The sequence below is a fragment of the Otolemur garnettii genome, unplaced genomic scaffold (genome assembly GCF_000181295.1).
Source record: "Otolemur garnettii isolate 467f Iridium unplaced genomic scaffold, OtoGar3 scaffold00020, whole genome shotgun sequence".
NCBI lineage: Eukaryota > Metazoa > Chordata > Mammalia > Primates > Galagidae > Otolemur > Otolemur garnettii.
This window is the reverse complement of record NW_003852415.1, coordinates 22,778,869-22,801,963: the sequence shown is the minus strand read 5'-3', so window position 1 is coordinate 22,801,963 and position 23,095 is coordinate 22,778,869. Positions and strand designations below refer to the sequence as shown.

Sequence of the window (23,095 nt, the reverse complement as noted above, 5' to 3'; positions counted from 1 at the left end):
AGGGGGATCACAATTATAAGAGGCAGGACACAATTACAAGAGGGACTTTATCTAACAAATGCAAGCAGTGTAACCTGGCTCTTTGTACCTTCAATGATTCCCCAACAATGATAATTAATAAATAAATAAATGTATTTTACAAACTTGATATCATCACTCAGGCAACATGGGTGGAAGTGCTGGGGAAGAGAATAATCTACTTGATAAATAAATAGCTTTAAAAGTACAAAACTCTCCTAACACCTCAAAAACTATTTGAATTTCTCACCATTTTATTGGACTCTTCCTACTTTTCTAGTGGAATGTTACATAGGAGTTGGTGTTTATATTCTGCAGTTATCCATTTTCTCCAAATGTTTATTTTATCCCTTAATATTACTACATTTTCTAACATAACCAGTCATGTGTAAAGTTTTAAAATTCCTTAACATGTCCCTATATATAGTTAGAAGGACATTAGTAATAAATATAAAACTCTGTTTTTCATAACTTAATCTATATAGTTTTAAAATTAAATGGATTCAAATCCAAATTTTAATTCAAAGTCTGTGTTGCCTAAAGTAGGTTTGTATCATTTAGAAAACAATCTGATATGTCCCAAATTTCAGATTCACAATGCAAAAGAATGTCTTCCTTATATATCCTAACAATTAATAGTAAGTTAAACTTCATCTGAGAAATGTTCCTTGTGCAAGCCATTTTGTATATAGCTAGAAAAGAGGGTAATACCAGCTGACAGCACATTGTTCTTTTTCCTAATGACAACCATGGGTTCTCTTGTAAAGAGAACTACATGGGAATGCTGAACTCTATTCGAGGTACATTATCTTAAAACCTCCAAAGGGTCAGAATTGCTATTACATATGTATTACAATTAATCCCACTGTTTCGAAACATTCTTAAGGTGGCTATGGAAAGATCAGAACTCAGAGATAGCCACTATGTTCTTAAGGAAAATACTTCACGTATATAAAAATAACAACTTGACTAAACCTTAAGAACCTTTAAAGGCATTCATTTAGCAGATTTGTATATGGAGATATTGCTTCTCGAAAACAGATATAAGAGTGGCTATAACTTCATATAACTGATGAGAGAAGGGGAGAGTGCCTTACATCTTTCTTTTCCAAAGTGTTGCTTCATGATTACCATCTAAACCCTGCTGGGCTGAACAGATTGGTTCGATAATTACATACAATAACTGCAGTGGGCAGGTAACCCTCAGCTGGCACAGGGCAGCTCCCCTGTGAGAACTTCCATATGCAAACTGCACTGATGGAGTGCATTAGGTACATCTTTCCTGCCGGTGCACAGGCCTGATTAACGCCAGCCAAGACTCCAAGGTTAGCATGTCAGCAGATTTGTGATGCATTAGGCAGGAATAAACACAGACACTTTTGTTCGTTCAGACCAAAATTAAGGAGGAATATTTCAGTACTATATTGCTTTCCACACAGGAGAGAATGTATTTTCCAGTTTTTGGAGGGCAGATTTTTAAATGCTCATTGTAAAGGGAGCTAGCTATCTAATACATTCTACCCAAGAACATAGTGCATTCATCTTGTTTAAGCTTATTTAATAAAAAGGAGCTTTCTTAATCTCCATTCAGGTAAATTACATAGGAATGAAAATCAGACAGTATTCAACCAACGAAAGAAACACCTGTGCTTTAAGAGGCTGCATTAGGTAAAGCACTGAATTGCATTAATCTACACTTAGCCCCGTATTTCCTGCCCAACTTTTCTGACAACGTATGTGGTTTGGATAGAAAGAGCCAGTGGTCTACAGACCACCAATTAAACAAAACAAAACAAAACCTTTCAAGTTTAAGAGTTTCAAATTATGTTATTCACTTTATAAGGCAGTAAGTAAAATTCCAAACAATATGCTGCCATTTCTTCCTTCTGAATATCTCCAAATGCTTCATTTTATTATTTACAACATCCTTAGGCTTCAGATGGTATATATTTTGGTTCCATTTGAACAGAAAAATGGCTTCACAAAGTGACTATGTTAATCTCTGATTTTTGTCACATTCTACCAGGTCTCACAGGTGCCTTTGTGTTTATAAATGAAACCAAAATACTGTACGACACACAGAATAACTTACAAAATAAACTCAGAATAGGGCTTTTCTTTTAATTCAGCACAGCTAAAGTATCTTTTAAAAATAAAACTCAATTTACTCCAAAGGGCATTAACGTATGTATTACACATTTTTGAAGTGTCCAGATATGCTAGTATGAAATTTAGTTAATTAGCAGCTTCTCACTTCCAATTTAGAAACAGGAAGACAAGTAGGCTAGATGCATTTGGACTGGTAATTTACTAATAGTCTAAACAGTGATTGGAGCCCAGTTATAGACTTAAATCTCTTTCAAGAGAAAAGGAATAAAAATCTTTAGAGGCAAAAACCAAAGACCAATTCCTTGCTTCCCAAATCAAGTATCACTTCTTGTTGCTTTCAATAGCCTCTAAGAAAAGTCAATCAGATTCTTGGCTATATCCAAGCAAGATGAATACAGAGCAAGTTTGGTGGGGATTTTCCCATCCCTTATCATAAAAGTCATACAGTTTAATTTTAGAAACTTAGAATATATAGCGTCTTAAAATGTTGAACATGTGAATGAAAAACTCTACACACAAATATGAGACTGCACTAATCAGTTAATCTTATTTATGTGATTAAGGCCACTTGAAATCATCATGTAGATGTACACAATTTACAAATTCCTTAGTAGCAACTAAAAATAGAATGAGTTACTCAATAGTAACCTAAAAAAAAAAAAAGACAAGACACATCTTCTATGAAAGTAAAGCAAACACATGTATTTATAAAGCTAGTAGACTTAGTTAAAATCCACTGTACAGACAGAAAAAAATAAAGATGAAGACGGAAGAAAGCCAAAGAGAATGTGTTCACTCTTCTCAGCTGGTGGTTGGTAAAAAGACTAGAACTCAGAGCTCTTTATTTGTATTACAACTGCTTTTTCACAGAACTATGCTGCCTCCCTATGTGACTTTTTAGTATAAAGCAGCAGTTCCTTGTTGCTGTGTTCCTACCTTAACACATTTTTCACTGAAAAGTTCCTGTGTGCTTCATGTAAACTATTTCTATGCCCCTCTCTATTTCTCTCCTACTGTGCATGCTCACTGAGGGCAAAGACTATGGTTTTCTTCACTTTAATAATCCTTGATGAACTTAGTACAGTGTTTTACACATATTTATCAATAGATCACCACTATAAAGCAACTATTCAACAACTATTGTAATAATAAAGAGATGATTTCATATCTTATTCTAAGTCCCTCAAAAACTGTGTAATATCTAAATTGACATTAAATAATTATAGACATGTTTTAAGAAAATGCAGGAAAAGGTCAGATAAAATTAGAAAAAGAAGAAATGAAAAGATGGGAAGTGGGTTAGGACATGAATAAGTGACTTTAAAAGGTACAGATGAATTTGAAGAATTATCTAAAAATATTCTGCTAGAATGCATTAAAGTGATTTATTATTTTAAATGAGTTATAGTGCTGAAGACTGTAACAGGAATAATGAATATTGCAATTTCTTTCCACAATAGCATTAACCTCCATCTGAACAGCGGTGAACATCAGCACCATATACTGACTAAGCATCTACTGTGTGCCTGGCACTATTATAGGCTTTATTGTCAAGCTGAAAAAGACACTATAAAGTAGATTAAAGTAAAAGAGAAATTTCAGCTTTTACAAAAACATTAAACACACACACAATTGATTTCTACAACTATCTGTCTTGATGTAAGTCCTATAAGAAATGCTTTTAGCATTCTGTGGTGTCCAGTGTAATGGCACTTATAAGGGACTTCATTCTATGAGGTATCAATCCATATGTAAATGTAACACAAACTTCACAGTCAACCCTTGATTTCAGGGTTTTTTTGTTGTTATTGTTATTGCTTATTTGTTTAAATTTAGATCTCTCTCCTGTTAACACTTATTTAATCTACTATAGAGGTAAGAAAATAAAGTACAATTCAAGTAATTTTAGTAATAATTAACAAGTCTGGGGGAAAAAGTTTAAAGAAAATGTTTAAGTACATGGCTAATAAAACTTGGAATTATGTTCTTCGTTAGTGCAAATTATCCTCTCTTACAGCAGTGCTATGAAGAATTAAGAATTTACTATAATTATCTAAAAATGATATACCAAAGATTACTGCCAATTTATATGAAAATGCCAAAATATAATACACTCTCAGAATACATAAATGCAAAAAACCCCCAATTTTATCTGATTGGCTATCAGGATTAACTACTTGCTCCAAGGGCAGTATATTTCTTAGCAAAAGCACTGCTTTCACAAAATAGGCGTAATTTGTCTACTTGCTGTTTTGGAGCATACTATGTCCCTTCAGTTTGGCCTACTGAGAAACTACAGAAAGCTGCTTTGGATCTCTATTGTTATTCATTCTCCTAGGAAAAACATTCAGTTCATGTGCAGATGAGCTGAGAAACAAGTTAAACCTTGATCACATCATGTGAAAGAGTACTACATGCGTAAGAACTTACTCTCATCAAAACTTCTTACAATAATAGCAACTGCAACATAGGTTTCCTAATGGCACTTCTGAAAACAGTAAATCCAATTTCTAACTTGTTGGTTAACAACAGCCTTTCATGATTCTAACATCATTCATATCACAAGGATCATGAAACTTCAACATGATCAAACCTGTAGTCACTTAAGCTAAAAGATGTTTCTAGAGACTCCGTGAACTAAGATCTAAAAGATTAACATGTCAGTATATTCTCTTTCTATATTAGAATCAAAAGATACTCCATCACTCATGGTTTTCCTCTGGGAGTTCTATGACTCACACTACGAATGCCAAAAACTTTTAGCAAAGTTAAGATGTTTCAGAGGTAACTATCGGGAAAGGAAAATGGGTGGCTAGTTATGTTTTACTTATCCTCAATATTTTATGCCTAAAATCATTAGATGTTCAAGTATCTTGAGCTTCTGAGGAAAAATAAATGCCTTATAAATGCATAATACTCATGGTTGCATGGCCCTGGCCAAGTCACCTAGCCTCTTTTGAGATTTAGTTCCATCATTTATGAATAGATGTATCTCACATGGATGCTGCAAAGCATATGTAAAATAATTTAAAAGCCTTTAAAGAACATAGGGTGCTACATAAAGGCCCATTGATAAAGTTTGAGAGTTGCTGCCATGTTACCAGAACCTAGCATGACAAAATCCCTCAGAGAATTCTCAAAATTATATTTAAAAATACAAGATTTCAAAAAGCTGTAACACTAAAAACTAAGAAGGCTAATGTTTATGAAGACAAATATTTCAATGAAAACCAAACCCTAAGTATATACTGGTGGGGAATTAACTGATGTCAACCATGCATAAAGGAGTCTGTTATAAAACAAAACAGGCTACTATTAGCTATTATTACAAACAGAATACGTGGTTTCCTCCCAACAAATCTATGATCACAAAATACCTAATTTGCTAAAATGCACAAGCAGAAAACAGCAGACGAATTCTTTGGTGGTCAGGAGTCCACAGTAATTATCATCTTGTCTTTTAAAGCAAAATCAACTTTTACCAATTCACAATCATTTATTATTCGAAACAACCTGCTTTAACACACATACTCACTAACTGAAATAGAAGCCAGTCTTCGTCTGTATGTGCCTAATATCCTGTTTCATAAACTGAACTTTTAAGTAAAATCTCAGTTCAAAAAAAGAGTGTTCATAGACTCAAATGAAAACATTCCATATTATTTTCTTGTCATAAAGAAACCAGAAAGATGGTAAAACTTAAATAGTGGGTGAAATAATAGCTTTAATAATAATATTGCAGTTAGCATTTGTTGATCACCTGCTATGTACCTGCCACTGTTTAGACACTTTATATATCTCCCTTAATCTTCACAATAATCTTATAAGATAAACACTATTGTTTACACAGAAAGAACATCTTTAAAAAATTCATCCCTTATAAAAAAGAAACACATAGAAATGTTTTTACATTTTCTAAGAACTGACTGTGCTATCAAAGAAAAATGAATCTATAATAATACTGTCTTTGAGATCTCAATTTTGAGCACATCTTACAAGCATGTCCTTTTGCTGCCTCAGCAAATAAATTCTGCTGGACCCCATTCAAGGTATATATATGGCATGTGTCATTGCCCACATACAACACCTGGACATAGGGCTGATAAATCTACTATTTAAAGTCTGAAATGCCCAATATCTTCTATGATTATTTGCAAAAGAGGGAGTTTTTCACAAAAAAAGCTAGAATTTGAACACTTAAATTCTGGAAGGCAGCTGTGCTCACCACAATACTACCAAAGCACTTTGAATGCTGAAATTCAGATTTGGATTTTAAAGGTAGAAGCTTTTTAAAAATCCTGGGGCCTAGGTCCCAGAATTAAAATTTAACTGGTCTGGTATGCAGCCCAGGTAGTGGAATATTTAAAAACTCCCAGGTAATTCTAATATGCAACCCAGGATGCTACCTACATTCTTAACAAATAGCTGTATTAGAATGACTTAGGATACATGTTTTAAAGGACCCTCCCAGACCACACCAAGGAACTGGAGAAGTAGGGAGTCCTAGTACCCAGAAAACAAACTATCTGGCCTGAGGGCTCACTTATCCCCAGATCACTGGAATTGGACATCTGTGATGAAAACTACACTAAACTAACAGGAAAACTGGTATTCCGTGTGGGGCTGAGGGATGCAATATTAAAATTAGCCAACCACAAAATATATGAATTAATAGTAAAGATTTTCCCTAGATCACAAAATCTAAAGGAAATCATAGAACCAAACAAGAAAGACACTAAACTTAAATAGAACTAATCCCTATGCCAAACAAAAGCTAATATAAAAAGCTACAATGACTACTGAAGAAGAGACTTAAGAGGCTATCATGCCAATCAAATAATATGGTAACATATAAAGAAAATAACCAATATCCTTAAAATATGACTAAGAAATAAAACTGATAAAATAAATGAACTAAAAGAAGGCCACAGATCTACCCAGAATAGCGTTAAAGGACAGAAAAAAGACTGAGGCACTAACAGTTCTCAGAAGGTGAGAAGAGAGAAAAAAGTAAAGGAAATACAAACACAAGATGAGAAATTTTTCAAGAGTTATTAAAGGTAGGTATTAAGTCTTTAAACCAGTGTTTTTCAACCTTTTTTATCTGACAACATACTTGAACCTATAGCACACTTAAATTATAATGATCAAAAAAAAGGAGTAAAAACAAGAATATACTTACTATGCTTTGAACTTCTTTTGAAAATAATTTAATTAATGATCTTTAAAATTTTTCACAGCACAACAGTTGAAAACCACTGCTTTAAACAAAAGAGTTCACCAGGTAAATAAGGTTTAAAAACAAAACAAAATACACACACTTATTGTGGTGAAATACAGAACACCAGGACAAAAAGAAAACAAGATGCTTCAACAGTGAGGCAGGGCATGGTGGCTCATGCCTGGGGGGTAAGGAAGGTGGGTAGATAGCTTGAACTCAGGAAGTTTGAGATCAGCCTAGCAAGAGCAAGACCCTGACTCTCCTAAAAACAGAAAAACTAGCTGGGCATGGTGGCACATGCCTGTAGTCCCAGCTACTCAGGAAGCTAAGGCAGGAGGACCTCTTGAACCCAAGAGTTTGAGGTTGCCATGAGTTATGATGACACCATGGCACTCTACCCAGGGCAGACAGTGAAACTGTCTCAAAATAAATAAATAAATTAAAAGCATCAGGAATGGAAAAAAAAAATAGAAATCTAACAAAAAACAAAAGTCAAGAAAATTGGGTGCTAGAAGACAACAAAGCAATGTCTTCATATGAAGAACTCTCTATAAAACCACATTACTCTTCAACTAGAGCAAAATGCAGACATTTTGGGGACTTTCTAAGATTCAAAAGTTTATCATTCATATGCTCTCTTTAAAAAAAATTACTTGAGGGCAGTGCCTATGGCTCAAAGGAGTAGGGCACCAGCACCATATGCAGGAGGTGGTGGGTTCAAACCCAGTCCTGGCCAAAAAAAAAAAAAAAGAAAGAAAATTTACTTGAGCACACAAGATGAATTCAAGAACAAGGATAAGGATAACAAGAAAAAAATAACAAAATATCAATTAGACTCATGACTAAATAACTCATGATATGTATTATATAAAAAAACTAAAACTATAATCTCTAGATGATTGTATATGGAAGATGGAAGATAGTTTGTGAGGTGCTGATAGGGTAAAAGTAAAAACATGCTAATACTCTTATTTTAAAAAAGGATAAAAGGGCAGTGCCTGTGGCTCAGTAAGTAGGGCGTCAGCCCCATATACCGAGGGTGGCAGGTTCACACGCGGCCCCAGCCAAACTGCAACAACAACAACAACAAAAAATAGCCAGGCTTTGTGCGAGCACCTGTAGTCCTAGCTACTCGGGAACTGAGGCAAGAGAATTGCCTAAGCCCAAGAGATGGAGGTTGCTATGAGCTGTGATGCCACAGCACTCTACCATGAGCAACAAAGTAAGACTCTATCTCTAAAAATAAAAAAGGATATAAATCGTAATTAACTTTAAATATTCACACACACTAGCAAGTTAAAATGTGTTAAAAAATAAGAGTGGGGACATTTTGGAAGCAAGACTTCACAACTTCCCCACACCTAAAATCTAAAGAAATGAACCCAAAATAACTATTAAATATTTCAGCAACAAACACAGCTTTATACCATAACCTTTGAAAAGTGATGACCACAGGAAGTTTGTTAGATGCTTCAAGAATGCGAATGAACACTATTCTGAACACAAGATGTAACTAAGGCAGCTTGAAAAAAAGGCATGAAGACCTTTGAAAAGATGAAACCCTCCCTACTCCCACAGTGACTCACCAAAACCAGGACCTGTGATTTCGTTTCTTCCCTGGCAGGGAAGAAGCCTAGAGAAAGAGGACAGAATAATCAAAATCATTCACGACTAATTATCTTCAAAAATGAACAGAGAATTGCCAGAACAGATGACAAGAGAGAAAATAAATAAGAAACACATAAAGAGCTAAAGCCATGGAGAAGAGATTGCCAACTAAATCTCTCTTTCACTGTGGAATGACTAACAATATCCCAAATTAATAAATTTAAATTTCTGCCTTTTCTGGGTAGGAAGAGAATGCTATCAACTACTGGGGACAGACATAATTTGGCCTACGGCTCACCAAATCCTCCTTAAATATATACCCTTAGGCAAAGAAAATGTATTAATACTACTGAGCTTTCAAATCTAAACTATGAGGAAAAAATAAATGGTCTCATAAGATGGGAAGGCCAAAGACTCACAAATACAATAATCTTGTAAGTCCACAAAAGCTATCCCCATTCAATATGAATAGGATTAAGAGAAAAAGCATGCCAACAAGTTAGAATAATAGAGCACAAAAAGATAAAATAAAATAAAAATTCATAGCATGCAAAAGATAGCTGAAAGAAAATGCAGTCCTTCCCAAAAGAAGAAAATTTTATAAAATGCATCAGGGCCTTAAAAAATAGGTTTTATACATATATATTAGAAATAGCAAAAACACAGAGCAGACAAGTAAATGACATACAAGAAAGGGTTTGGATAATCACAGATAATATAAACAGAATAGAGGAAAATTAAGCAGAAGAAAATAGACATGGAAATTGTGTTGTGATCTCTACAGACAGAGAATTACATACATAACTGAAATAACTGAAAGAATACTTAAGTAAATACAGGGGTATACTATGATCATGGAAGAGAGAGATATTATAAAGATGGCAGTTCTTCCCAAGGTGATCTATATAGCCAATGCAATCTCAATCTAAATCTCAGAAGTATTTTTGTGGAAATTAAGAAACTGATTGTAAATGTATATGTAAATTCGAAGGACTAAGGATAGTAAAGATAACCTTAAAGAAAATGAAAAAAGTTGGAGGACTTACAGTATCCGGTATCATTATGAAGCAGTATTTCCAACAGTCTGGCACTGTCGCAACAATAGAAAAGCAGGCCAGTGGTACAGAGTAGGATATCCAGAAACAGACCCATAGATATACGGTTACCTGAAAGCCCCCTGCAATGCTATAGGGACATGACCATCTTTTCAAGAAACAGTTTAGATCAACTAGACAGTCATGATGGGGGGTGGGGGGGGAAGCAAATATTGATTCATACCATATACAAAATCAATTTCTGTAGTTTTAAATGTGATGGCTAAGATTAATTTCTTGAAGGTAATATAGTATCTCCATGATCTTGAAGTAGATAAAATTTTCCTAAATAGAATACAAAAAACACTAACCACAAACAAAAAAATCTGATAAACTGGGCTTCATTAAAATAAAGAACTTCTTTTCATCAAGATACCACATGAAAGGAGTGAAAAGATAAACCAAACCACATACCAACTAGAAGATGGTATGTGCAATACATATATTGTATACATATACTCAATGTATATGTATATACATATACATATACTCAACTCTGGCAAATCAAAAGAAAGTTGACAACTCAGCTTTTTTTTTTTAAATGGAAAAAGATTTAAAATACACTTTACAAATAAAAGGTAACTGGCTCGGCGCCTATAGCTCAACCGGCTAAGGCGCCAGCCACGTACACCTAAGGGGGCGGGTTCGAATCCCCAGCCCGGACCCGCCAAACAACAATGATGGCTGCAACCAAAAAATAGCCGGGCGTTGTGGCGGGCGCCTGTGGTCCCAGCTACTTGGGAGGCAGAGGCAGGAGACTCGCTTGAGCCCAGGAGTTGGAGGTTGCTGTGAGCGTGATGCCATGGCACTTTGCCCAGGGGGATAGCTTGAGGCTCTGTCTCAAAAAAAAAAAAAAAAAAAAGGTAACTAAGGTCTACGGGAATAAAAGGTTCAAAATCAATTCTTCAAGGAGTTTAAAGTAAAACCATAAAAAAGATTATACATATCCACCCAAACAGGTTAAATTAAATAAAATGAAATAGTTGTCAGCGAGCAACTGGAACTGCCATAAACTGCTGAAGGAATATAAATTGAGATAGCAACTTTGGAAACCTGATTGGCAGTATTTAATAATGATGAATATCCATAAACCCTGTGCCTCAGCAACTCCACTATGTATATACCTGAAATAAATACAGTAGAACCTCTGTAATTTGACCTCCTGAAAGTAATACTGTAACAAACTGGTCAACAAGGTGATGGACACATAGTTCCACATAAAGAACTAGGCCTACTCCCCTGTTATATACATGTGGTGCATGTCTGGTCTATGCTGTTAGGTCAACGAAAGGAGGTAATCGATGTAGAGAGGAGGTCAACTCTGGAGGTCTACAGTATATGCCCTCCCCCCAAAAAATTATAAGGCTATTCTTAGTAACATCGTTGCAATTACCCAAAACTGTAAACAATTTAAACATCTATCAATAGTAGAAGGGATAAATTATAGCACAGTCATATAAAGTACTACATAGCAAAGAAAAACAATAAACTTTTGTTATATGCAACAGCATGGAAACTCAGATGTCCAACTGAATAGAAGACATGAAATGACTATATACTATATGATATTATTACCATAAATTTTTTAAAAACCTGCAAAATTAATTCTGGTAATGATCTATATCTTGAACTGGATGATGTTTAAGTGTGTATGTTCACTTTATAAAGTTCAAATCTCATGCTTATTCCTGTGCTCTTCTGTACATATGTAATAATCTTGCTTAAAAAAATTAGGAAGGGGAAAGAAAGCTGATAAAATTCACCCAAAGAAAAGGAGGTTGAAAATAACTAACAAATAAACAAATTTTTTTAAGAAAAAAAAAATTGTTAGTAAATGCTAGATCCACCTAAATATACCATTATGGCCAAACCATTAGAAAACAGAAATGTATGAATTCCAACAATCTAAACTAATATAATTAAAATAAGAGCTTATCTCTATTACCACATCAGCCTAGAACAGCTAGATAGATTTTCACCAAATTTAGAGGGTATCTTTAAGAAACAACTAGTTTCTCAAAGGAGAACACTTTTCTTTGTAGGGAGCTCCCAATCTGAAACTACAGGCTACTGTATGAAGATTGAGGTTCTATCAATCCCCTTACTCAGAGAGAAAGTGAGTGGTTCACCGGAGTGGCTGCAGGCTGATCTGCAATGGAAGGATTTTGCTCTTATGTAAGTAACTCTTTGTACCCTGTTTCAGAATGAATGCCAGCAGGGGTTCATTTAACTATGGTGAATGACTTTATGGTGAATGACTTTTCTGAGAAACTCTAGAAAAGTCAATTAGTATAAAATAGCTAAAAAAACAAAACTGAAAAGTTAAAAGGTGAAACTGGGTAAAAGGAGAAAAAGGTACACCACATTACATAGGGAACAGCAATACATACTATCTGAAAATGAAAAACTACAAAACTACAAACTGTAGGGCCATGCTCTAAACCTATCCAATGACTCTCCAGGGATGAGATTCACTAGAGATTCCTAATCAATAGCTCTTTTTGTTAACTTGGGCAGGCAACTTAATCAAAATCTTACCAGAAAATAGCTAACAGAGGTATTAATGCCCTTTTAACTTGCCGAGCTCCCTCTAGTAAATTAAGCTTTCCTAACCCAGATGGAACAGGGATGAATTCTCTAAGGATGGGACTACATGTCATTGATCTCTGTAGTCCCAGTGACTTAGCCTAGACCAGGAACATAAATTACACCTTACACATAATTGTTGAATGCTCATTTATGAGTATACAATGAATCCAATAACGGTTGCACTGTACTGCCAGATGCTAATAAAACTGTTTAGTTCTAATCAACAATAAAAATCTCTGACTCTATATTTTTTAAGGCAGATTTATACTTGGTCTCTTTTTTCTTTAGCCTAAGCCATCCAAAATTCTCTGCTTTAAATAAAATTCTTTGACTATTAAGCTGAAAACATTTCCAAGTGGGTAAATTCATATTTCACTCCAGTTTCCAAATATATTACCACAGTCAAGCATGGTCACAAAAAAAAAGAAAGAAAAGAAAAGAAAAAGAAAAAGAAAAAGAAACCTTCCATTATTCCATTGTTTATCAATTCCTATAGGTTTTACCATAAAGAACATCTCTTAGGAACCTCAAGAGAAATACACAGTGAATTGATTAAAACTACCTCTTTCCAAAAGAAATTGAGTCTGACAAATACAAAGTACTTTTAAAATATACTTACTTTTAAAAATCATGACAAAGGAAAAGACAAGGAAGCAAATATGCTAACACATGTATATACGAGTTAATTAATGCTTTTGAGCCTTCTGGTAACCAGAACAAAAAAAGGGTATTTGGATTATAGACCTTACTTTAAAAAGAGACAACTAGTTTCTCAAAGGAGAACACTTTTCCTTGTAGGGAGACCCCAACTTTTCCTTCAGTGGAGCTTTCCTGTTATCTGTTTTAGATAGGGGCATTTACAATATATTTGAAAAAAATGTTTTGTAGCGTAAAAAAAAGCAAGAGAAGCTTTTTAAAACTTGGGTCTGATCCAATTGTTTCACTTTAAAATAAAAGCCAACAAAATTAATAACTCATTTTAGTTACATGGCTATCAAGCAGCATTGTGATCTTACCTAACCTCATGTTAACTTTTAGTAATTTCTTTCTAATACAAAGAGTAGCCCTGAGTCAGCGATGAGTATACAAAAAGCAGTAGTAAACTGATGAAGTAGACCTCCTAATAATTCAAATGAAGCTTTATACATGTAGGAGATGATTCAACAGGAAATTTCCAGCCTTCTGAACTACCCAAGGACACAAGAGAATTTTAAGGTCACAGATGTTAGCTCTGCAGCAGACTGACCTACTCAGCTGTAAAGTCAGCCAACCTGCAGAAACTAAATTTTTTCCAGCATGTAGGTCCAAACAACAGGGATTTGCAAAAGGAAGGGGGAGTTACTCCGGATAAGTTCCTACTACAGCAGAGATCTTTATATCTCAATCAGCAAAATTTTGAGGAAAGCACTGTAGAAGCTAGCTATATAAATATAATGCAGAGAAGTCTGTCTTCAACAAAATACAAGTATGCACTCTATATGTTTATTATGCATATATGCAAACGATAAGTTTACCACCTTCCTGAAACATCCCAGTTAGGCTTCCAAGTCTACCCTCCTCATTTCAAACCTGATATGCCTTTTAGCACACAAGTTCACCACAAAAACAGCAGACACAATCAAGACAAAACTTGTGAAAGAAAAACATATATAAGTAGATGAATACAATTCCAGATTCTACAATAAAATTACAAGGACAATCAGCTATTTGCCAAAAAGAGTTAAATTCTTGATCCAATTTTGAAATTCTTATCTCTTTCAGTAATTAAAAAAGATGAAAAAATTTTAATATGCTGCTTCTGATTTTGAGAGAAAATTTGTTTTAACCCTTTTTCTCATAGTTAGGAATATGTGACTTCCAAAAGTTACTAGAATTTACAGAGTTAATGAAAGGAAAAATATTTTTCTTCTAAAAGTAGTTTTTCCTTTTCCATATAGAAACAGCTAACACATTTTATTAAATAATTTCAAACTATAAGGGAAATCAACAAGTTTATCAATATATTATCAAAAATAACCAACACTAAATCCATAAGTTAATGCCTACTTGTAAAATCTAAATTTTAAAGTGATACCAGGAGTTCTTTCCAGGTTTAATACTTCTACCATAAAGTTCATTGTTTAGTATTTCTCTTCCCCCAAATTAATCCTTTTATATACAGATATATGGCTTTACAAAATGACAATTCTTCAAAACGCAAAATAATGTTCAAATGGTAAACACAGCAACCAACAAGAAAATTTCCAAATGACAATTTTTTCAAATACCAATTTTAAAATAATAAATACTCTGACCATATTCACAAGTTAAGACAAGCTGAGCAACAAGCCACTGGAAGAACAGAACACATAAATTATCAGCTCCGTGCCCCATCACAATCCCTCTACTGGATATCAATATCCCAAGTTAGGATCATTTTAGAAATTTAATAGCTTGTTACCAGACATAAAATATATATATTTATTTTTCTACAATCCTTTACACATCACCGTGAATCCTTAAAAAAGTGTGCCTTTACATAGTGGTGATAAATATTTAATTGCCAAGCAATTTGTTATTATTTTCTTCCCTGAGGTATACTTTCTTAAAATCGGTATTTGTTACAATTATAATCACAAAAGGATAATTAAATTTAAAAATTCACCTTTGTTATTGTTTTTGCTTTCAGACCTCCATTCTCTACAACAGTGAGGTCTAGTTTGCCATCATCTTTACTTCCTATAGCTTTCAGTCCTTGTGAAAGAATATCTCGTAAATTTTGATAAAGAGGTTTGTCAGTATAGCCCAGTAATTTCACTGTTTCCATGTATTTGGCGATTTCACCTGAAAGAATAACACAATCATTTTATAACTTTTAATCACAAATCCGATATTTTTATCTCTCAGTTTTAAGAAAATAATTCATGGTTGTAGCAAGCTTAGAATGCGAACATACAATATCTTGTTAAGATACATGTTTTTTTCCCAATCACTTCAATGAAAAATATGATACTGAACTCAGAAACTGTCAGCTTAGTCAAATAAAAAATGTATTTTGAGATACAATGTAAAAAACACTTTTGTAATTGTGAGAGACAGTAAGACACATAACTTAAAATTTTTTAATGTATAAATCATAACTGTGATAGTTTTAAAACTATAAAAATTACAAAAGGACTTAGAAAAAAAGATTATAAAAGTAAAATGTCCATAAGTACAATGACTTATCACAGTCAACACTCAATTTTTCTTTCCATAGAAGCCATTCCTTCTATGGCAGATAGGTGCATTCTTTGTATAAAAAGAAATAAAACACACCAAAAACAGGTTGAAGAAAAGAAGTAAGGTGTGGTTTCCTCATAAAATAGAAAAACTGACTATTGAATGATAAAGGGTTTACTGTATACTGAAGCAGAACCACAATATAAAAAGAAATCCTACTATTTAAGATTAACACTTTTTAACATTAAAAATTCATTTTGGGGACTTTTCCCCTGACCTCTGGACTTGTATCTTCACTACCTCATCTATGGATTTCTGGATGTGTAACTATCATCTCAAATCCACATCCAAACTCCTGACCTACCCTGAAACCCTGTTCCCTATGGTTTTCCCTGTGTCAGTTACAGAGAACTCAATCCTTCTAGTTATGTAAGCCGAAATCTTAATTACCTTAAAAATCTTTTCCTTTCCTCATACTCCACATCTCATATATTAAGAGATCTTGTCAGTGCCACGTACACATAAAATACACACATTCATTAATTCAAACATTTAGCAGCCCCTATGTGCCAGACACTATCCTAGATACTTGGAATACATCAAGAAAAAAAGGGCAAAATTCCCAAACTTCCATTTTCTTCATCTGACAAAAGCAATCTACAAAAAACCTAAATCAAGGCTTGGCGCCTATAGCTCAACCGGCTAAGGCACCAGCCACATACACCTAAGGTGGCGGGTTCGAATCCCTAGCCCGGACCCACCAAACAACAATGACGGCTGCAACCAAAAAATAGCCAGGCGTTGTGGAGGGCGCCTGTGGTCCCAGCTACTTGGGAGGCCGAGGCAGGAGACTCGCTTGAGCCCAGGAGTTGGAGGTTGCTGTGAGCTGTAATGCCAGGGCACTCTACCCAGGGGGACAGCTTGAGGCTCTGTCTCAAAAAAAAAAAAAAAAAAAAAACCTAAATCAAATACTACCATGAATGGTAAAATATGCAAAATGTTTCCTCTGAGAGAGCTCAATAGTTAAGATATCCACTTTTACTACTTTCATTCCATAATGTAATAGTCACATAAGCTTTTAGCTGGTATAATTAAGGCAAGAAAAGAAATAGATGGCATAGAGTGGAACAAAAGACATAAAAAAGTCTTTGTCACAAACAAACAACATGACAGTGCATGAAGAAAATTCTATAGATTCTACCAAAAAAAAAAAAAACCATACTAGAACTAATACGTAAATTCAGCAAGGTCACAAGATGCAAGGTAAATATATTAAAATCTATCCTTTTTCTACATACTAGTAAAAAGCAAATGAAAAATTAAAATTTTTTAAATGTCACTTAACATAGCATCAAAAAGCATCAAATACTTAGCAAAAATACAATGAAAGAAGGGCAAGATTTTTCCAGGAGACTATAAAACACAGTTGAGAGAAAGACTAAATTTAATAAAGGTTATAAAACATTAGTGGAGGGTGGCGCCTGTGGCTCAGTGGTAGGGCGCCAGCCCCATATTCTGAGGGTGGCAGGTTCAAACCTGGTCCCGGCTAAACTGCAACATAAAAATAGCCGGGCGTTGTGGGAGGGCGCCTGTAGTCCCAGCTACTCAGGAGGCTGAGGCAAGGGAATCACCTAAGCCCAGGAGTTGGAGGTTGCTGTGAGCTGTGACGCCACAGCAATCTACTGAGGGCAATAAAGTGAGACTCTGTCTCTACCAAAAAATAAATAAATAAATAAATAAATAAAACATGAGTGGACTGGAAGACTCAACAACATAAAGATGTCAATACTCTCCAAACTAGTCAAGTCCCAAATGAAGTTCCAGCAAACTTAGGAGCAGGAGCGTGAGGTGACAAGATGATTCTAAACTTAAAACAGAAATGTAAGGGGGCTAAAAATAACAAAGTAACGAAGTCAAGTTTAAAGAAAAATAGTGCTAGAGGACCTAAACTATCAGATACTACCACATTAAGACTTACAATAAAGCTATAATAATTAAGACAGTGTGTCCCAAGAATAGACAAAAAGAGCAATTAAAAAAAAAAAAAAAGAGTCCAGAACATATCCACAGATCCATGCTTGATTTACAACAAATGTGGCATCATACGGAAAGAATGGTCTTTTCAAGAAAGGCTGCTGGGTCAACTAGATATAAATATGGGGATGGGAAAGAAACCCAACCCTTCCTCGTATAATACACAAAAATCAATTGCAGGTAGACTATACGTGTAATTAGTGATTCATAACTGCCAAACTTAGAACAACCTAACAACACAAAAGATAAATAAATAATGATATATAAATACAGTAGACTACTACATAGAAATGAAAAATGAACAAGCCACTGTTAAACATGCAAAAATGGGGATGAATTCACAAATTTATGTGAAAGAAAAGGACGCTAACAGAAACGGATGCTAATTTCATGAGGGCAGAGATTTTTTTTTATCTATTTTGTCCATTGTACGACTACATTCCTATAAATTTTAAGAACAAATCTTTGATGTTGGAAGTTAGCAAGTAGTTCATGAGGCCCAGAGGAAAAGGATTTACTGGCTATAGGAGACATGTGGGGTAATTCTGAGAAAGTCACGTTGTATTTCTTGCTATGGGTGGTAGGATGCAATTTTAAATAGCCTGAGGTCAGGGTAGACCTTCCGGAAGAGGAGACAATTAAGCAAAGGCTTAAAAAGACTCTAACTATATCCAAATCAACTGCTTTTTACTACCTTTGCTGCTCTGTCCCTTGCTTGGATTACAGCAGCAGCCTTCTATCCTGCTCAGGCGCTACCTGCTCAGGCGGTTCCTTGCTCCCTCAGCAGTCTATCCTCACAACAGAAGGTTTCCCCCTAAGACAAGACGGTTCATGTCACTCTTCTACTCCAAACCTCACACTCTTGCTCAAAGTAAAGGCCAAAGCCCTCATGATGACCTACAAGGACTTATACCTAGAATCCACTGGGCATGTGCGTCCCTTTTGCCTAGAACTCTCTTCCTCAGACGTCCATGCAGCTCACTCTCTTATCTGATGCCACACAAATGTCACCTTCTCAGGGAGGCTGTCCTTGGCATCTTACTTAAAATTTCAATCCTCCTTCTCACTTTAATTCCCATCCCATCTTCATCTCTTTCCCATTTTCTTCTCCTCTACAACACTAACTATGTAACATCCTATAAAATTCACTCATTTGTTTACTATTTCTCTCTCCCAACTATAATTTAGATTCCTAAGTACAAGGATTTTTTTGTTTATTGATATACTCAAAGTGCCAGTTTCTAGAACAGTCCCTGGCACACAATAGTGCTTCAATAAATACTAGCTGAATGGATGAAATATGCTTCCTTTCCTGAAAGCACTGAATTAATAACTGAATGAGACTCAACGAACATTTGGGAAGGGAGACTCCAGTACAATGATTATACATAAGCTCTTACGTTAAAGGATATTCCATGCATTTCCCCCCGCCCCCGAAAATCCCTGTTAATATTTAAGAAATCTTTTCCTACCTGGTTTGTTTTTCTCAGGAAAACACTTTTCCATCAAACTTGCAATATTTTCTCTATATCTGTTAAAAATTAAAGATTGAGTCATTATTTGAAGATTGATATCATAAAATGTTATTAATATTTAATAGCAATAAATAGCACATTAAGTAATATTGTGTTACAACCTAAATAAGCTTACAGACATTTTTCTAAAATAAAATAAACAAAAGACCAAGAAAGCTTACTATTTAATAAGTACCTTCTTATTTCTACATTAGATAAACTACAGATCCTGTTAAGAAATTCTGACTAGGCTCGGCGCCTGTGGCTCAAGCTGCTACGGCGCCAGCCACATACACCTAAGGTGGCGGGTTCAAATCCAGCCCGGACCCACCAAACAACAATAATGGCTGCAACCAAAAACATAGCCGGGCGTTGTGGCGGACGCCTGTGGTCCCAGCTACTTGGGAGGCAGAGGCAGGAGACTCGCTTGAGCCCCGGGGTTGGAGGTTGCTGTGAGCAGTGAAGCCATAGCACTCTACCCAGGGGGACAGCTTGAGGCCCTGTCTCAAAAAAAAAAGAAAGAAATTCTGACTAAAAACATTTGCCTCACCATGATTTTGCCCAAAATAATTGTAAGTTCTTCTTTACCTAATTTTGGAATCTCTAACATATCTAGGATCTTTCAAATTATCCTCCCACGGAAGATGGCCAGTCAGCCACTGGATCATGCAATAACCAAGTATTTCCAAATCACCACGTCGTGATGGGGCTACAAATGCAAAAGAAGAAGAATGAATATACTGAAATCATTTTTACACTCAATCTTAGCCAAAGGCCAAGAAGCGATTACTGAAATAATTTTTAAGGTATAATTTCAAGTATACATGAAGCAATAAGGTAAAGCAATCAACTCCACAGTCTGTTTCTCATCACAAAATTTCCACTATATTTAATATTAGCATTGAACATTGGGCAGTATAAAAAAAATAATAAAGGTTCTCCCTAAATGCCTCCTAATTTACCTTCTACTAATAATTTATTTTAAAACCCAAACTGTTAAACTTTAGGGTTTCAAGCTGAGACTATTAGTCTAGCAAATAAATTGTAAAACAATGATATTTAGTATTGCCTTTGAAAAACCTTAAAAGATTCTTTAAAATGTTATATGCTATTGCAAGGCCCAGAGAGCTAAGTGTTTGAGATCCTCCACAAGTGTTGGGCACAGAAAAAAAAAAAAAAAAAAAGGATATGACTGCTAAAGAGTAAGTTAACTTAACAGGTGGCCAAATAAGTTTACCTGTTATAAAGTGGTAGCTACCCGGAAAACTTACAAACCTTGGAAAAAACAAAACAAACCAACCTTTCAGTTAAACTAAATAAACCAAAAAGAAATCCTTATTGCAATTGAATGAACCACCTCACCACTTCTTGGTTATCTTTGAAGGCTGGGAGGAAGAAGAGGGAGAGAATAATACAAGATGACCCTGCAATATAATTGTAGGAGTCTCACCTCTGCCTTCTTTCCCCATCCCAGCTTGCCTCTTCAATTCTTATTTACCTACCTATTTATTTACCTATGCATAACTAAGAGCTGTGTAGGAATTCAATTAAAAACTTCAGCAGTGAATTTCTCATTCAAGTACCACTGACATACCCACGCCATTGTGTGCATCAATGCTGGTGAATTCAATGGTGCCATCATGACATCTTTTGGGGTCTTCTTTGTATTCTTTATGAACTCCATCAGGGCAGTACCGATAAGCAAGGCCATAATCTACCAAGTACACCTATAAATTTCCAAGCAGCAAGACAAATTAAAGGCAAAATCATGCACACATATTCCTGTAAAGCACAGAAACAAAACACTGCCACTTAAGGGTAGATTCACCAACAAGGCCATACCATCGTGCCCCAAACAAGTTATATCTAAAAGACAAACAGGAACAAATATTCCATTCTGAGAGACTTTTTAATAACAAAGTTAAATGACCACGTAGCTGTAGTCTAGATATTATCATTGACTTTACATGCTTCTTCAGATACATGTTACACTCGTAATTAATCTTATCTCTTCAACTTGAACAAGGATTATAAATTTCATATTTTCTCTTACAGAGTCTAACACAAAATTGAGCACAAAGTAAACCATCAACACTTTGTTGCAATACAATGCCACTTTCCACATAGAAAAGCACAGAGAGTAGGAGACTAACAGAGTTGACAATACATTAGTTACCTTCTATTCCTATGTTTCTTCACTTGTAAAATAATCAAATCCCAATTTACTTCACAAAAATATTTCTTTGATTCTAGTAATGATCTAAAGAACTTTTAAATAAGGCTCTTATCTACATTTAAGTACTATATATTAAAGTCAAGTCTTCATGATTAAAACTAAATTTTAATATTATATACATACATATCTGTGAGCATATACACATGGGTCTGATGGGTACACAAAGCTAATAAATCTGCCTTTCTTCTATTCCACAGCCACATATTACATCTCTAATTCTAGGTAAATGTCACAAATGTATGCATCTGGGCACAAAGGGAAACTTAAGTAAAAATATGGGGATAGAACTAGCACACATCTAATGTGGGGAAAATAATCCCATCCAAAGCACATGTCCAAAGGATATCGGAGCATTAAAAATATTTCCATATAAAAAAGGGAGAATGCTTTAGTCAAATGCCAGTTGATAAAAACTGTATTTTTATTGACTGTATTATACAAGTTCAATCTGCTTCAATTATTGGAAGCCTTATTAAGATTCTTAGCTGTGTTTTGTTTTTAACCTAAACACATCTAGAAGAAGACTGCTAGAAAAACCGGCTATGAATTTGGTGATGACTTTTAAGATTTCTCCATTAGAACGCTATAGTATAGCAACTTTCTTCTGTCATACTTACTTAGATTCCCTTATAGCCACCCTAACTGACAAGGGAGAAAGGAAAGCAAATACACGAGATAACAGAAAAAGAAAAGAAAGCAAAGGAAAGAGGAAAAATGATGCAGAAGTAATTAAAGGTAGGTGGGAGGAAAAGAAAAATCAAGTGTAGAATACTGACAACAAATTAAAACAACCAAAGGACCCAACACATTCAAAATGTTTAAACTATCCTTTTCTTCATATAAGATCAATTAAGAAGTGAGAACATACATTAAGTATAGTGGCCCAATTCTGAGTGTCAAGTAAACCTTACTTTTACCAAAATCATGAAAACAGCTTTACCAGAAAATTGTCTGGGTATCTCTACCCCAATTAAATGACCCAAATAAAAGTTTAGTAACATTAACTTTTCTCTTTTCCTTAGAAAGTAAAACTTACAAAGGGAATGTAATAAACTTTAAAAAATGCACATCTGAATTCCAAACACTAAGGGTATATGAATTTAGACAGCTAAGATATTTCTGTAAACCAATTGATTTGAATAATCAACATGTTAAAGACCAAATTTTCCAAGTAACAAAACACTTACATTTGATGGATTTCCTGAACAAAGGAAATAAAAAAAGTGACAAAGCAGACAGGCAAACATAATTCATTGGTGTACTATATAATTTTAAGCTTCCACCCCCAAATAGCTACTTGAAATTCATTTTGTATCACAAGTACTTCTTCTGAATATTATTTGGGCAAAATAGCCAACTTGATAAAGTGCCAACAAATTGCATCAAAAATGTAGAATGTTAACTAGATAAAAGTGTCAAGAAGAAATATTATTATTACCATAACTACTTGAAAAGTAAAACTTCTGCATGG

General features: G+C 34.7%; 1 protein-coding gene across 1 annotated transcript in view; it reads right to left on the bottom strand.

The window, feature by feature from the left end:
* The window catches only part of VRK1 (vaccinia related kinase 1), a 111,412-nt gene that overhangs the window by 10,210 nt on the left and 78,107 nt on the right, over positions 1-23,095 (bottom strand). The window contains exons 8-11 of the mRNA XM_023511520.1: positions 20,983-21,115; positions 19,977-20,097; positions 19,347-19,405; positions 15,284-15,462 (exon numbers count right to left, since the gene is read on the bottom strand). Of these exons, the coding sequence (XP_023367288.1) occupies positions 15,284-15,462; positions 19,347-19,405; positions 19,977-20,097; positions 20,983-21,115 (492 nt within the window). The remainder of the gene's footprint in view (positions 1-15,283; positions 15,463-19,346; positions 19,406-19,976; positions 20,098-20,982; positions 21,116-23,095) is intronic.